General features: G+C 39.3%; 1 protein-coding gene across 1 annotated transcript in view; it reads left to right on the top strand.

Moving 5' to 3' along the window:
• The window catches only part of PIK3C2G (phosphatidylinositol-4-phosphate 3-kinase catalytic subunit type 2 gamma), a 189,114-nt gene that overhangs the window by 132,533 nt on the left and 40,700 nt on the right, over nt 1-15,881 (top strand). The window contains exons 25-28 of the mRNA XM_083859117.1: nt 3,211-3,367; nt 7,115-7,224; nt 14,896-15,088; nt 15,652-15,773. Coding sequence (XP_083715243.1) covers nt 3,211-3,367; nt 7,115-7,224; nt 14,896-15,088; nt 15,652-15,773 — 582 coding nt within the window. The remainder of the gene's footprint in view (nt 1-3,210; nt 3,368-7,114; nt 7,225-14,895; nt 15,089-15,651; nt 15,774-15,881) is intronic.

Here is a 15,881-nt window from a genome sequence, read left to right as displayed (position 1 = left end):
GTACCAGACATTATAATTACACAATAGAGGTCATTCAACAATACTTCAATTCCATATTTCTTTAGCACACCATAAATAAGAAATAAAAATGTTTTTTGGTCTACAGAGATACTGCAAAAGGCTTTTATTTGAAAGTACTTCATCATACAAGGGTTTTTTTAAACTGATATCAGTTTGATGGAGGCAGCAAGTTGTATCAATACAGATTTTAGGCCATGGGGCTCTTGACCCATTGGCTGCTACATGTCACTGTCATCAGACATCTCATGCACATGAGGTATTATAGGCCTTGGCTGTGATCTTGAGGATGTTTTGGGGTAAGAAGTATTTAATATTTGTAACTTCTAGATAAGCTCATGTGATAGATAGAGGTCCAGGTGAAGGCTGCTGTTACTAGGCTTTTGGAGTCACTGCTCATGTTCTGAAGAAAAGCCAGAATGGAATGTGATCTTGGCAATCTGCCTGTTAAAGATATCATGATTTAAATACAGAAATTCAGCACCAGGGTGAGGTTCATTTGCACAGGGTGTGTGTGGCACATGCAACAGCAGGGCACACATTGTTTTTTCTCCTTCTGGAAGCTAAAACAGCCTCTATTCACTGATGGAAATTTTCACATCCAGTACTGGACTTGGGTGTTTGTAATTTTGCTGGAGAATTTTCCCTTCTAGTTTTTTATTATTCAAACAAGTTTGTGAAAGCAGCAAGGAACATTTTACATCTATGCACAGACATTCATCCTGTCAATTGGTTTTTCAGAATCCTTTATGTTTCAAGCATCTCTTCCCACTGAAACTTTATTTTATAGTGCTATTGTGAGAAATGGCTGTGTTATTCCTTCTAGTGGGTCTTGTTCCCCATATTCTAAGTTGGCTTTGTGTGAGGGATTTTTAATATTTTTTTTTTTAATTTACATAGAAAATTGTTCCCTTTGTGAACAACCAGCTTCTTCAATGGAGCTTCAGCATCCAGGGGTTGCAGGGTTTACCTTGTGGGAGAGGCTCTGATAGCAAAAGACCTTAAACAGAACTGAAAAAATCAAATTCTTACATCATATTTTGCATGTTGACAAGGGAGGACTGGCCTAACGCCCTGGAACATATTCACAAAAGATACTGAGAAATTTAAGAACCTTGTAAAACTGCTTTCAGTCATCCCACAAGTAAAATTAAACTATAAATAATGTAAATATTAAAATATCAGTTGTGTGTTCACACAGATCCTTTAGCGACAACAATGAGAGGATTGACTAATGTTGCAGTCATTACATTATGGGGAAGTTGGCCCACAGCCCAACCCAGCAATGTTAAACACCATATTTCTTCCAGTAAAGTAATTTCTGATTGCAGTATCTATTTTCAGCTCAAGTAGCTCAGTGTGGGAGACTTGGACTAGCTCAGACAGGGCTGTGTTTTCATGGTGTAGTTGTGTCCCCTGATGCAGTTGGGCATCAGAAATCAAACATGAATTTTGAACAAAATGCATTATATTAATAGTGGTAGTTTTTGACTTGGACATTCTTGAGATGCTAAAATGCTTTCAAATCAAGATTTAGTTTGTCCTTCTGTCCACATATGCATCAAGATGTTAATGTTGATAATTTTCTCTATCTCTCTCTCTTTTCTATGGGCTTCAACAAATAGAATGTCATTATTCTAATTGTATCAATTTATTTAACACTTTTTTTTTTTTTTTTTTTTAGTACCACTGATAAATAAGATAATAGATGAACGAGTGAAAGAAGGTTCTAGGAAAACCTGAACACAGGTTCAGGTTTTAGACACAGATTTATAGTTCTTTGAGATCTACAGCACAAAACTACACAATAACTGTGTAACAGTCACCCTTTACTATAACCCTCCAAATGTGCACTCACATCTTACATCATACAGAAAAATGTAGAGGGAAAAAAATTTTAGTATGGACCTCCATCATGCTTAGCACTACTTTGCTGAATTAAATAATATATATTTTTTAAAACCACCCTAGTGGCCTGGACTACTTGGAGGTGAAAGATAACCATGGGAGATGTGGATTCAGAGTCAGCTGCCATGGAAGTGTTTCCAAACATAAAAGTGGGAAGGCCACCTGAGCATTTGCTATGACTTAAACTTCCAGCTGTAGCCTATAATCTCATGACAACTTGTTTTTCTTTCTGGAGTAATGTAAGGCAGGCACTTTTATGGGAAGATGGGGAAAACTCTCAGGAAAGCTCGTTTGTCTCATTTGTGAATGCATCAGGAAGCAATGGGTTGACTCAGCCCATGTTTGAGGTTTTAGCAAGAAACACACATCCTGAAATTTATTTCTGCATTTGAACTTGCCAGGAACACTGAATTTATTTAAATTTATTTTGAATTAAGGGTTAACACACTGTATATTGCCTTGGAATAGAGCCCTCTAATCTGTTTACATGGTTCTGTGTACACAGTTGTGATGAGTAAATCACTGCAGTTGGTTTTTCTGTGTGAGGATGCAGTTTATCAGGCCTTTCTGGAACTATTGAATGATAGGATTGTTAGGAGAAACCTGGCTAATCTATTTTCTTCTGCAATAACATGCCATGGCCACAAAGTATGTTGGTGATAAGAAAAAAACCTAAGCCACGTTGTCAGATTCTGCACCTTATTTGCCCAAGGGTGAACAGAGTAACTGCAGAGAAAACAAGACAATGTATTTATATTCTGTTTTAACTTGAGTCAGAATCATCTCTTCAGGAGGGTGCATATTTAATGATAGCATCATACCTTGGGGTTTGCTTGTTTTTGTTGGATTGTGGAGGTGTAGGGATTTTTCTTAAATTCCCTTCTTGCCTAGTAGGGAGTCGATATTTATAACCCACCGTCTTTGAGAACAACTTTTAAATATTTCAAGACCAAGAGAGAACTTGTTTCCACATTCACTTTCAGGCTGGAGTCAAGAAATTAAAGCAATGAGGGTTCTAAAAAGAAAAGCAAAGAAGAGCCAGAAAAAAACACTTGTTCACTTGTTGGATTCCTCACTCAGAAACTCTCACTGTCAAACCTGTCTCTGTCCAAGTTAGTGACACCAGACAGAGCAAGAGATTCCCACACTGAGAAAGGGAAGATGAAATAATGAGGAAGTTAATGCTGGAAAACACAAATGTGAATAATGAGTTACAAATATTTACTGTCTTGCATGGTTAGCTGTTTTGGATGAAATTTCTCAGGTAATTGTTCTCTTTTCCAGGGACCGGGCTCCCTTCATCTTCACATCAGAGATGGAGTATTTCATAACAGAGGGTGGAAAAAATCCACAGCGTTTTCAGGAGTTTGTGGAGCTTTGTTGTCGAGCTTATAATATAGTCAGGAAACACAGCCAGCTACTCCTGAACCTTCTAGAGATGGTAAGAAGCTCGAGGATGAAACCAAAAATCAGTTTCCTCTGGGGTTCTCTTCCCTTTTTCCACCTCTCTGCTGCCTGCAGTAGCATTGTGATTTGAAGAGGTATCAGGTGCATAGCTGACAATGTTAGTGCTGCACTTCCTGTACAAAGAAGCAGTCCACTTTTCAGTACCAGTTTCTGAGAAAAGGAAAGCTAAGCTGCTTGGTGGTTTTTTTTTTTTCCATTTTATAATGCGTTATTTTTTACAAAATTGCAGGAAACTGCAAAAGAAGCTGCGTAAAATTTTGCATTCAGGAATTTCACTCAGCCCTTTTTCTAGGGCTTCATTTACCATTTTTATTCATGTTTGCAGGACAAAGTAAGCTAAATATTTCACAGGGTGGGTGATCTGACAGTACTTAGCAGCACTGCACTCCAACGGTGCCTTTAGAATAGGGGGTTGCACATTTCCACAGACCTTTCTTAGGATGGCAAACACTGGAAAGAAAGAGCAATGCCTATATTGACACAGGTTTTAAAATTCTTTTGTAAAGATTTTTAAGGCCTCTAGGAGCTCTTTTTTTATCCTGAAGTATTCCTACTGACTCATGTGCTGGGGCAAATTCCATATCTGATTTATGCCTCTATTTACTTGTGTGAGGAAGGTTAATGATTTTCCCTTTTGTGGGTACAACAAGAATATTACATTAACTAATCCTTGCTAAGATGCTTAGCTAAGATATCAATCCAAAATTTGTGTGCAGGGTCCCACAACCTAATGGAGTGATCTGTGCGTGACAAAGTCTACATGACCTTATAAACAGTTCTGCTGAGATTGGGGTGCAGCCAAAAATTCCTCTGTAAACACTACTTTATCACCTCTAACCTGTGCAATGGGGGAGGACGAGAGAAATTGAAGGAATCTCTCCCCTTGCCTCTTCCATCTTGTCCATGGATTCTCATGCAGTGATTCAGGAGCAGGAAGGATTGCTCCAGATCTCTTGAACTTGCTGCTTAGTAGCCGCAAAAGGGCAACAAACTGCCTGCCCATCATAAAGCACAATTTTCCTCTGGAAGCAGTGCAGAGTAAGGTTGTAGGAGATCCTGTCCAAGTCAAAGAGCCTCTAGAAATCTCAGAACCAGCCTGTTCTCTCTCCACAGCTGTAATCCCTGCATTTCTGAACAGGTTGCCTAAATAAAGCCTCATCTCCTGCCCATCTCCTTGTCCCCAGTGCAGTCCCTCTTTCTGCAAGTGGCTGAAATAATGATGTCAGATTACTCTGGGATAATAGAGAGTGTGCTAGGAAAATGCTCCTAGCAGGAGATCTGAATAACTATCTCTGCCTGGCCAAAGCTCAGGTTTGTCTGTATTCAGGACTTGCTGCATCTTTTGTTTCTGCTGATCTTGTAGCAGAAGTAACAGAGATGAGCTAAAAGTCAGCATCCAGATATGTCTTAATATTTGTCAGTGGGCTGCAGCTCAGTCAGTTGTGTTGCACTTCATAATTGAAAAATATCTGGCAGCACACTCACACCCCATCAACAAGCTCTTCATAGCAAAAGGAATTAAACAAACTAGACCAGTTTGGGTACAAATTGATTTTGCCAATAATATTTGAAAAGATGAATTTGTTTCTGCACTTGAAGTGGGAAGTTGGTCAGAAACTGTACACATCAAGATGTTGCAGTTCCATGGGTCGTTTCTGGAAAAAATAAACAGACTGTGAAGTTCCACTTTGGATTAATTTCCACAGAATTTCAGATGTCATCATGGAGGGATAACATTAACTAATCACTGCTTATTTGTATCACTGAATGTCTAAGATTCCTCTCACTGTTTGGAAACCTGCATCATTAATCTCTAATTCTACTCCTACTTTCTGTTTTCTCAAATGATATTTGTAAAACATGGTTAAAAAAAATAAAATAAGACTCTAAAAAAACAGAGTATTTCACAGAATATTACAGTGAATGCACAGAATATTCACAGAATAGTGAACCATACCCTGGGTAATCAGTGACAATTAGTGGTTTCTAGCAAACATGATTATGAACAATTTGAGGGATTATTAGCCCAGTTTGGGAGTCAATGTTATTTTTGATGGTGAGCAGCATGTTTCTAAAGCTGCACTGATGTTTGCTACTGGGAGTAAGAAATAATCCATGAAGTTTCCATCACTTTCAAAAGCAGAAACATGGGTGGGAGACCCAAGAGTCTGCTGGGAGAGTTCAGCTGTGTAAACACCTGTAGTTCATCAGCTTTGCTCTCATTAAAGATTTGATGAGAACTATTGTAAAGGGGGTGATGGCGGGACACAAAAACATTCTGACCACTTTAAAGAAATGCAAACTCCATTACAATAATAAAGATTTTTTTTCATATAGAAAGTTATTGAAAGGGACTTTATCACTCCCTTTTCTGGTGAAGGGCAAGGAGCTTAATTTGCCTATGCAACAACTCTTTTTTAATCCAAAGGGGGCAGGAGCTATTATCATCTTTTATAAATGGGTTGAAGGTATATTGATAAATAACACTGTGTGTCCTTCAGTGCTGAATATTGTTATTGTCCCTGCTGTCAACTCACTTTAATTCACGTCATTGAGCTTTCTGCCCCTCTGTTCCTTGCCAGTCAAAACTCTGTGAGGACACCTAACTGTCCAGTGGTAGCTTGGCTTGGGGCTGAGGAAGATTTTTCTCATAATACCAAGAAGAAAATGTACAAATGTTGAGAATGTTTGAAGGAATAACCTTAAAATAAAACCAGTGCTTCCTTTTTTTCTTTGCTCTTACTTGAAAAACTCAGTGGGTTTTTCTGTCTGAGCTAGACATAAATATCAATGAAGAATACACAGCAGAGACTGCAAATTCAGATACATTTCCATCTGAGCAATCTGAAGGAGTGATTTTTTTTTCTGCATTGCACACAAAAAAAGCATCTCTCCCAACTTGCTGTGATTGCTGAGAAAAATCTGTAGGTTTCGAAGTGAGCAAATTTGATTGTTGTCGTTGACATTTGAAAATGCCTGGAGAGAGCTGCATGGGCAATTGGACACACTGAGCTGTCTAATCTCCTCGAGTTTTTTACTTTGCAAGGGGAATATTGGCATTATTTGGTTTTTGAATCTAATCTGGCTAGCTGACTAGAACAGTTCTGTTCTCCATTGATGGAGGATGATACCCACCCCCAAGGGCAGTTCTCAATGCCCATCTCAAGGCTCCTGCCATGAATCAGTGTCTGAAGAAGCTTTTCTCCTCCTCTGCCTGCAAAGGGAGTGAATCTGTGATCCCTTTGCAGGAGGAGCCCAGAGCAGTGATGGTGGAACCAGGAGTTACAAATGAGAGGGTGATGTTGCACAAAATTGAATTAGGGCTAAGACAACGCTGTGAGCATAACAGAAATGTGGTTGCTACTGTTCAGGTGGCTGAATTTGGTCACCTTCCCTTTATCATCATTAGAAGGATCTGAAGGAGGCTGAGCAATGCACACCTTGGGGTTATGGTATCTGAAGAGAAAATAAATAACTGAAATGGATCGTTGATTCTGACCCATGCCTCTTTCAGGTGCCTCAGTGTGAAGGTTTACAATGCAATATATTCACTTTATTATTCCAGGCATTGCTCTAGCATCAGAACCATTTTTCAGATCAGCAAAACTGTTTTGCAAGATGCTTTGGTATAAAACCTTTCTTCTTTCCCTTAGGTGCATTTTATTTAAATTTCTTTTCAATAGAGCAGTGGACTAATGCTCTAACATTACTTTACATTTAGATGCTGCATGCAGGATTGCCTGAGCTAAACAGCATCCAGGATCTGAAATATGTGTATGATAACCTCAGGACTCAGGACTCGGATCTCCAGGCTACAAGCTACTTTACAAGGTAAAACCAGAACATAATCTAGAAACCTTGTCTTCTTCAGGCATGAAGCATTTTTTTCTCTTGTGTTAAGAAGCTTAATCAGGGAAATTACACAAAAGGATGATTTTTCTTCACATGTTTACTTTTAAGAAGTCATTCCTTATGCATGTTATAACCAATTTCCTCAAATTTCTGGAAGAAACAGTTGTGCATTTGTGGTACACTTGTAACAAGTCACTTAGTGCCTGGAGATCTCTTAGGCTGTCATGGTGAAACCATCCTGATTTGTATCTAGTGTTTTCTCTCTGTTTTTAAATGCAGCAGCTACATGCAAGCAAATTGGGACTGCTTAAAGAGATTCAACTTGTTAATAGTCTGAGTGACAGCCTTCAATTTCTGCATTTTACTCTTTGTTCTCTTCCTCTTTTGACCTTCTGTGTTGCCTCAGAGAAGTTACTTTGCTAGCCATGGTTTTTCCATCTGTAAAACTGCTGGCTCTTGCTTTTAAACAATTAACAGATCAATCACAGGAAAGCCTTGTGTGTGAATACACAGGTACACTTAAAGCTTCATTTGTGTTAGGATAATGAAACCTTTCACCTGTTCATGATAATAGCTGGGGATTAATGAGGAAGAGCTGCAGCTGAAGTGCATAAAGCCAGTCTAAGACCCTCAGTCCTGATCTTTCAGTTCAGGCCTCTGCATCACATATATCCAGCTGTTGGTGTGATGATGCTGTAGATGGAATGAAGGGAGATTTATCTGGAACTGGAAACCCACTTTGCAATTCTATGCACAGCATGAGACAAAATCTCCCTGTCAGAGTCTGCCCTGAGCAGCACCATCATTTCCCAAGGACTGTGAATTCCTGCTCCCTGGGCACCCCCTACACATGCAAAGCAACTCAGACTCCTCTGACCTGATGAAATTTTTGAGAAATTAAAAGTGTGCTGTTTATAGATCTTCTCTTCATGTACTAGAATCTGCTATAATCTGAGGAAACCGAGGCAGCAAGTTTGGAGAAGGCTGGGACAGAGACCTAGAGACTTTAAGGGTGACATTTCTTTGGGGAAAAAAAAAATAACTTGTCAAACCAAACTATTGTTCCATGACTTCACCCACAGCATAGCACTGAGTTCCTTTTCCTGTGACACTTGCTTGTTTCATATGCTTTCACTCCTGCCCCTTAGCAAGACTGTTGATTTTAAAATTTAATTACAGCTTCACATTTGCCATAAACCTACCTTATCCTTTCCTTTAAATTTTCACATATTCTCAAATTACACACTTATATTTATACTTCAAATAGGAAACATGCAGTTTCTAATTAAACTGCAAAAGTCTTGATTCTGTCAACTGATTCAGGGGTTGTGTCTGTATCTCATGGGTAAAATACCCAGTTCATTTAGTTAATGAAGATGAGCTGGGGTATACAAAACAAGAAGGAAAATCTGAGTCTTCAGAGTGAAAACTGCATCGGTGTCATGCAAAGCTTAGAGTTGGTGCCCTTCTGGAGGAGGAAAGGATCAGCTTTTAGCTGGGTCAGTTATGGTTTGGGTTGGCATCACTGCAGCCTTGCTTGGCTGGAAGAGTAAAACTTGGTTCAAGGCAGAGCTGGATCTCCACGCACTTTCTTTTGAGGGTTAGGGACTTCAGAGAGGGAATTCACCTGCAGTCTTCCTCAGCCAAAGGATGTGGAATAAAGCCAGTGCTGTTTTGGAAGAGCTGGTGTGCTTTTTTGCCTGGTAGAGGTTTGTGTTAGGCTTAGGGAATCCTGCTCAACTCACAGAGACTATAGGTAGGACTCAGAGGCCAGAATGTTCTTCTTCCCCTTAGATTTCTTGTTAGGGATGGTGTTAAGGAAATGAGGGAAATTCCACTCAATTCCTGCACACCAACCAGGTGGTTGTGCTGGGGATTCTGTTCTTATTTGAAACTGCATTTTCTCCTAAAATGCATTCTGTGAACTTCAGAGCTATTCCAATTTCCTTCAAAATGCTGAGGTTCTGTTATTGTCCATCATTACATCACATAGAAAAGACAGATATTGCTAGAGTGCATATTTTATTCATTAATAATCTTAGGATATGTTTGTATTATTTATGCTCATTTGCAAGAAGAAAATCCCTCTACATTAGTTAATGAATTTCCATGGATCTCCTTTCTCTTGGAGCTTCTTTTCTACTTTATTCTACTTTCTATTCATTTGAACATTATTTGTGTTAATTCAAAACATGTATTAACATCTTAACATGTTTGAACTTGGGGATAATATCAGGCCTCATGTTTAGTAGGATTTTAACTTCTGGAGATTGTATCCGGGCACTTTTCAAAACAAAGTCTTTGGGATGTCCTGACATCCAGATCCATGCAGAGACTGTCCACCTGTAAAAACATTTTCCAACCTGGCTTTAGGAATGTAAATATATTGAGATTTTTTGTGAGCTTTGTGTTACCTGCATCATCTTCATTCCTTATCTCCTTGTTATACGAAATATTGATATGAGAAAAAAATCCAGTTATATGCATTTTGTGGTCAATCTCTGGCTTATTCCTGTATCTATTTTTCAAGCTGCCCTTAGAAAGTCAAGGGAATTGGAAGTCCTGATTATTAGCACAACTTGTAGGGATTCTCAAATGCCTTGCAATTTGTAGCTCCTTTTTCTCTATATTTGCTTCCAAAAACACTTCATTGTTTTCTAAAAGTTCTTTTTTGGACAAGGAGTGTGATCACTGGAATGTTAAACCTTGCCAACAGAAAGTTGTTTCTTGTTCTAAGTACAAGGTAGTTATTGTAATCTTTCAGATTCAATCATATAATGTATCCACTGAAAATCCCAGCCTTCTGCTAGTGGAAACAGGAGAACAGTATTCCTCTGTATTTCTGCAGAAATGGGTTGCTCTTAGCAATTTTCTGAGATTGGTTTAGCAGTAACACTGACATTGGCCCTAATGTGGTTTAAAAACAACACAAAATGATGAATGATGTCACAAATGCTCCTGGCAGAACGATGTTAATTTGTTCTTCGCCGTCACCTCTCTGGCCGGCAGAACAATTGTGTCAGAATTTGGACTGTAATGCACTGACCCCCTTCAAGCTCATGAAACATTCTGTGTTTTACTGAATTCCTTTGGTCTCGTTCTTGATTTAAGTCATGAGCAACAGCAGTCTGTGGTGTCATTTGTGTGCAGCTCCTCTCACATGGGGTCAGCTCCCTGTTTGGAGCTGATGAGCGGCGGCGTTCAGCCCCACGGCTCACAGCCCCCTGGAAGGTCACACCCTGACTCCGTGGGTAAACAGTGCACCCATTGAGAGTTAAACAAGAGTTTCTGTGTTTCCTTGTCAGCCCTGTGCACCTACTGCCAAATGAAACATCGTTGTCTCTCCAGCATCTGCCCTGAACTTGGTTTGATCTTTGAAACTCAATTTGATCCTCACCCCTCCCTCCTTTCCTCTTCCCCTGACAGCACAGTTTTATCAGAAACTGGAAACCCATCTTACCTCTGGATATAAATTTCCTCTATGGTTTTTCTGCAGATGTCTTCAAATGTCAGCATGGCGTGGCAGGCTGCCTGACATTTTTAATCTGCCTGCACAGGGATGTATATTTAAAATTGGTTTTAAGAGCATAAAGTTAGCCTAATGCAATGAATGGAGTTGATTTCAATTGATTGCAGTGTGCAATCTAACCCACCCATAGAAACCCATGAATAAGAGATGTAGGGTGGATCTGCCAATTACCAGGGGAGCACATTGTATATCTTCAGCAGCCTGACAGAGGGAGTTGCTGCTTGGGTCAGCTGCTTTGTTTATTAATTAATGGACTCATTTTTTAGGTACCTATCATTGCCTAGGTCAAGCATATCCACTCCAAACCACAAATGCCAGCAGTTTCAAGCTGGACAATCCACAGGAACTCCTTTCTAAATGTGATGCTGATCTCAAACTGATCAGTCAATCTCTGTTTCTCAGATGGCTGAGGGTATTTCAGCAAGAAATTTCCCAAACAGGTGAAGCACAGTGAAAGTTGGTGGCATCTGAAAGGGAATGGACCAAACTACAACACTAAACTTTATTTTATTGACGTTCAAGTAGTTTGTAAAGATTGTGGTGTATGTGCCCCAAAGGAACAGAAGGCAAACTTCCTCCTTGAATTTATGTTTTTTGAGGAATTCTTATTATAAAAGGTCCATTGCTGAAAGCAGTAATATTCTGGAAAACTCTGTTAATATGGGGGCATACTACTCAACTGCTTTAAAATGGAGTTTGGTAAATTCGTGGATGGAAATGTGGAATAAAAATGAAACACTGTTCATTATCATCTGAGAATCCCATGAAAATAAATTTTGCTCATTATACTCTAAATGATTTTCAGGCCTAGATGGAAATGAGAAGCAGGATCCCATCAAGAAAGAGAAAGAAATATCCAAGACCAAGACCTTAATAACTAGTCAGTAATAATTGTTGTATGTGCTGTATGTGCAGGCTGGTGTGTCCTGAATAATCTAAGCACGAGCCCCCAGAACACCTCACCCACAAGGAATGTCTGCTTCCTAAAACTAAAGTCACAAAATACCACTAGTCACTCTTGAAAACGTTAGCCAAACTTTTCATCTGTCTCCTCTTACACAAGCAGCCAAGCAGTCTGTCCATGTTTTACCTGATACTGTAATTTGACAGCTCTGTAGAAAGACCGAAGCCAAATCTGAAATTCAAAGTCAATTCAGCAGGTGGAAAGCAGAAAGTCATTACTTTCCAATAATCCCAGATATTTAACTTTCTTTTCTGAGAAGTAGGTCAGACACCAATCTGCATGGTAAATAGTTATTGTCATGTGGAAAATAGCCTTTTTCTCTCTGAAAACTGTGTTGGCAATATTTGGATCCACTGCTAATATTACTCTAGTTCATGACAATTTCCTGTTTTCTTCTGACTAACCTGCACTTTTAATACCCCTTGTACTGTTCACTTAGTTTAGCTATCTCTAGGCCATCAGGCATTAATTTTCTATGCAGCCTGGGCTACCAGAGCTCTGAAATAAATAAGATACTTTTTTTAACCTTTGTGAAGGCAGAACCAGCTTTGGGCACAGGGAAAAGTGGTAATGGCCAGGGAGCAAGAGGAGGATTTTTACAAAGAATACCCATGAATACTCCTTTCAGCTACTGCTAAGCTTAATGTGGCTAGAGAAAAGGTATGTGGGAGAGTTCAAGGAGAACCTTCCAGCACTGGTCCTTGGGATGAACTTTGAAAATGCTGGCAGAAAGGGGAATAACGTACCACAATGGGATAAACTGGGTCACTGAACTAATACAGGCCAAAAATAAACTGCAAAATCTCAAAAAGATGAGACAAAGGGTTTTGATGTGCCCCATTCCTCCATACATAGTTAGAAACCAGCTTTTGGGAGAGAGGATTTCCTTAAACCAATTTGCCCTTGAAAGAAAGTGCAGAGAGCCAGAAGCAGAGTTGTTCCACCTTGCTGAGGAGACACATTCTGAGGTGGCATCAGAATAGCAAAGAGGCCTTGAATTCTTTGTTGATTTTTGTTGATGTAACAAGGTTTGCTGAATGTTTTCCATCCTAGCAAAGAGGACTGCATGCAGACAAAACAGAGAGGGGGAGAAAACAACTTATACTTCTGTTCTTATTTGATTTTAGATGTAATCATTTCAAATAACTCGCAGAGAAAATCTGCGACAGTGACAACACGAGGCTCTGTTTAGATCTAAAGTATGTGATTAGCAATCTGGGTTTTAAAAGTATTTTAGAAGCCTAATGGACCCATGGAAGGAATAGTGGTAGTTTGGTATCAGGCAATTCTGTGTAGTGATGATGTCTGAATTAGTACTAATTTACAAGCTGAGGCCTGTTTTATGTAAATTAAAGTGCAGCGTGTTTAGCTGCAAGTTAACGTGCCTCTTATAGTAATGTGGCAAATTCCCTAACTGTTCTGCTGTAATATGGCCAGTTACAGATTCTATAACCTAATGTCTCAGTGATTTAGGAAGTGTTTGAACTACACATTAAATTAAATACATAGGAGTTAAAAAGGAAGAGTTCCCCTCTGATGCAGCCTGGTTAATCATCACTGAATTGATTTTGTACTAATATTTTGAAATGAGATTTGTTTTCTCGTTTTACATCAGTGTTAATTTGTTTAATTTATTAAATAGTTTGTTTCTGAATAATGTAATTTATAATTAAGATAATTAACCAAATCAATTCTGAGGTACCTTTCCTTGTATTACATTAAGAGGAACATATACATCTTTCCTCAGTTTACTATGCCTAATTAGTGTATGATAAATTCACACACTATTTTGAATAAAATCTGAATTTCAGCGGAGTGAGCTGGGGAGATGCCTGTAGGTAGAATATTCCTCATTCTTTCTGGTTTGGTTTCATCTGTGAAGCTACAGACTTTAGCCAGAGCATCTGAGATCATGGAAATTAGGCTAATGGGATGAATGGAGTTGATTTCAAATGATTGCACTACACATTCCAACCCACTCACAGAAACCCATGAATAGAAATCTAATTTGAAATGACAGGTGGAGCACTTGCTCAGCTTTGAACAAGGCATGATGAAGGTGGTTAAGGGTGTTGCCAGCCCTTGTAACCTAGTTAGACATAGTCCAAAACTGGGAAGAAAAAAAAAAAAAAAAAAAAAAAAAAAAACCACAGCAAAACCCTGACAATTTGGTAGAGGGGTTTGCTGCCTGTGACTTGAAACTAATGGATTGCTGTTCTGTAACATCAGAACAGATATAGGAGATCTTCAGAGAGCTGTCGAAATGAGAAGGGAAACAAAAAAAAATTACCATCAGAAGTTAATAGGTCTTAAAAATTCAATTAGCAATTGAATTCAGGAGAGCAAATGTTTTTTCTAATGAGTGCTGCATCTCACTCTTCAAAGACCTGTGATTATCTTATAGTGTTATTTCTCAAGTCGAGTTCACTTTCACATTTGCAGTTCATATCTACATGTTTATCTAGAGGTTTTTTGGGTTTTTTTTTTTATCTATTGTGTCTTTTCTGATGAAAGATCTCAAAACTCTAGGAAATCAAAGGCGTGTTCTGGCTCCCCTTGCACAGAGATGAGATGGAGTGAGATACCAGGAGAAATTTTCTCTTTTTTTTTTTTTTTAGAACTTATCTTAGCAGTTCCACAGGGATAGAGCTTTTAAGAACTAGGTAGAGGATTAAGCAGCACATCACGCTCAGCTAAATCACAAATTGAATCCAAGAGCCTTGCTCAAACACGTGTAAGCCCATGTGAGGTTAGTGTAACCAAAAATAAATATAATCATAACCAGCGCCTTCTCTCCTGCTCGGCAAAATGAACACTTGCTGCTCAGCCCTGGGACTCCTCAAAGCACACATGGAAGTGCTCTGCTTGTCCCTCATGTCTGAAGGAACGCTGGTATCCAGCTCGTGAGGAATAGCTGCTCCAAGCTAAGCCTTGAGGCAGGTTGTGGCAAGAACACTCTTTTAAGCAGCAGAGCTCAGGGGCTGGATGTGCTGCTGTGCAAATAGCAGTGACTGCTCTGTGTGTGGGTATGTGAGGTAGGCTTTAGGATTTGGGATTTTTTTGGGGCTTTTATCCATAAAAAGAGGGGTCAAGGAGGTAAAAAAAAAAAAAATAAAAAAAGCATAAACAACACCTCTTCTGTTTTTTCGTTCTTCAGGAAAATAAAGGAAAGTTTGGAGTGCTTTCCTGTCAAACTCAACAACTTGATCCACACACTGGTACAGATGTCAGTGGGGAACTCTGCCAAGCCTCCAGCTCCAGAGACTGTCCCCCAGGAATGGGTGATGCTGCACACAGAGAGGTCCATTGCAAGGGCCACCATCTTGGGATTCAGCAAAAAGCCTGACCCCGTACGTATCATCTTCTTTGCTTGCCCTCATTTGCCTGGATCTTTAATGACTCTTTCAAGAACTTGTGCACTCTCTCTCTTCCTTTACAGAAGATGTGCCTGTGCCACATTAAAAGCATAATGGAATGAATAGTGGTGCCATAAGCAGTGAGCTACCAGAGAGCAAAAGCACCAGGCAGACAGATATTTGCAGGGAGCCATTAAGGAGAGCAGTTCATTCCCTATAGTGAAAAATAAATCAAGAGCTAATTAAAGCATCCAGAAGGAAAGCATGGCACAAAATTAGGAAGTCTAATAGAAATTGGAGGCTGTTATACGATGCTTTAATGGTGCACTATTAGTTTTCACACACTGCAGTGATCTTTCAGTGTTTGAGTTGTATTGCTACCCAGGCAAGTTTGTCTTCCCGTGCAGCAAAGACTATGAATTACAAATTGAATTCTCTGGCACTTGGCACTACATTAAAGGAAGGGTTTTCTTTGTTAAAATCACCCTATACATTTTCTTGGAATTTATTTTTTTTAATAATTTCTCTGCTGTATCTCCCCTTTTCCCCCAACACAGGTGTATCTCATCCAGGTGGTGCAAACCTGCAATGTGGTCACCTTCGTGGAAAAATCATTCGACCAGTTCTCAAAACTTCACAGCCATCTCCAGAAGCAATTCCCATCTCATGCCCTCCCAGAGTAAGGCAGCTTATTAGTGGATGTTATTCTGCTGTTGAGTGGTTCTCTCTTCTGTGCTCAGATTAATCTGTGAGAATATTCACAGCAGATGTATTTTTAGAAACACAA

The sequence above is a fragment of the Zosterops lateralis genome (genome assembly GCF_965231275.1).
Source record: "Zosterops lateralis genome assembly, chromosome: 4".
Taxonomy (NCBI): Eukaryota; Metazoa; Chordata; class Aves; order Passeriformes; family Zosteropidae; genus Zosterops; species Zosterops lateralis.
The sequence above is the reverse complement of the archived record's forward strand: the minus strand, read 5'-3'. Positions and strand labels throughout refer to the sequence as shown.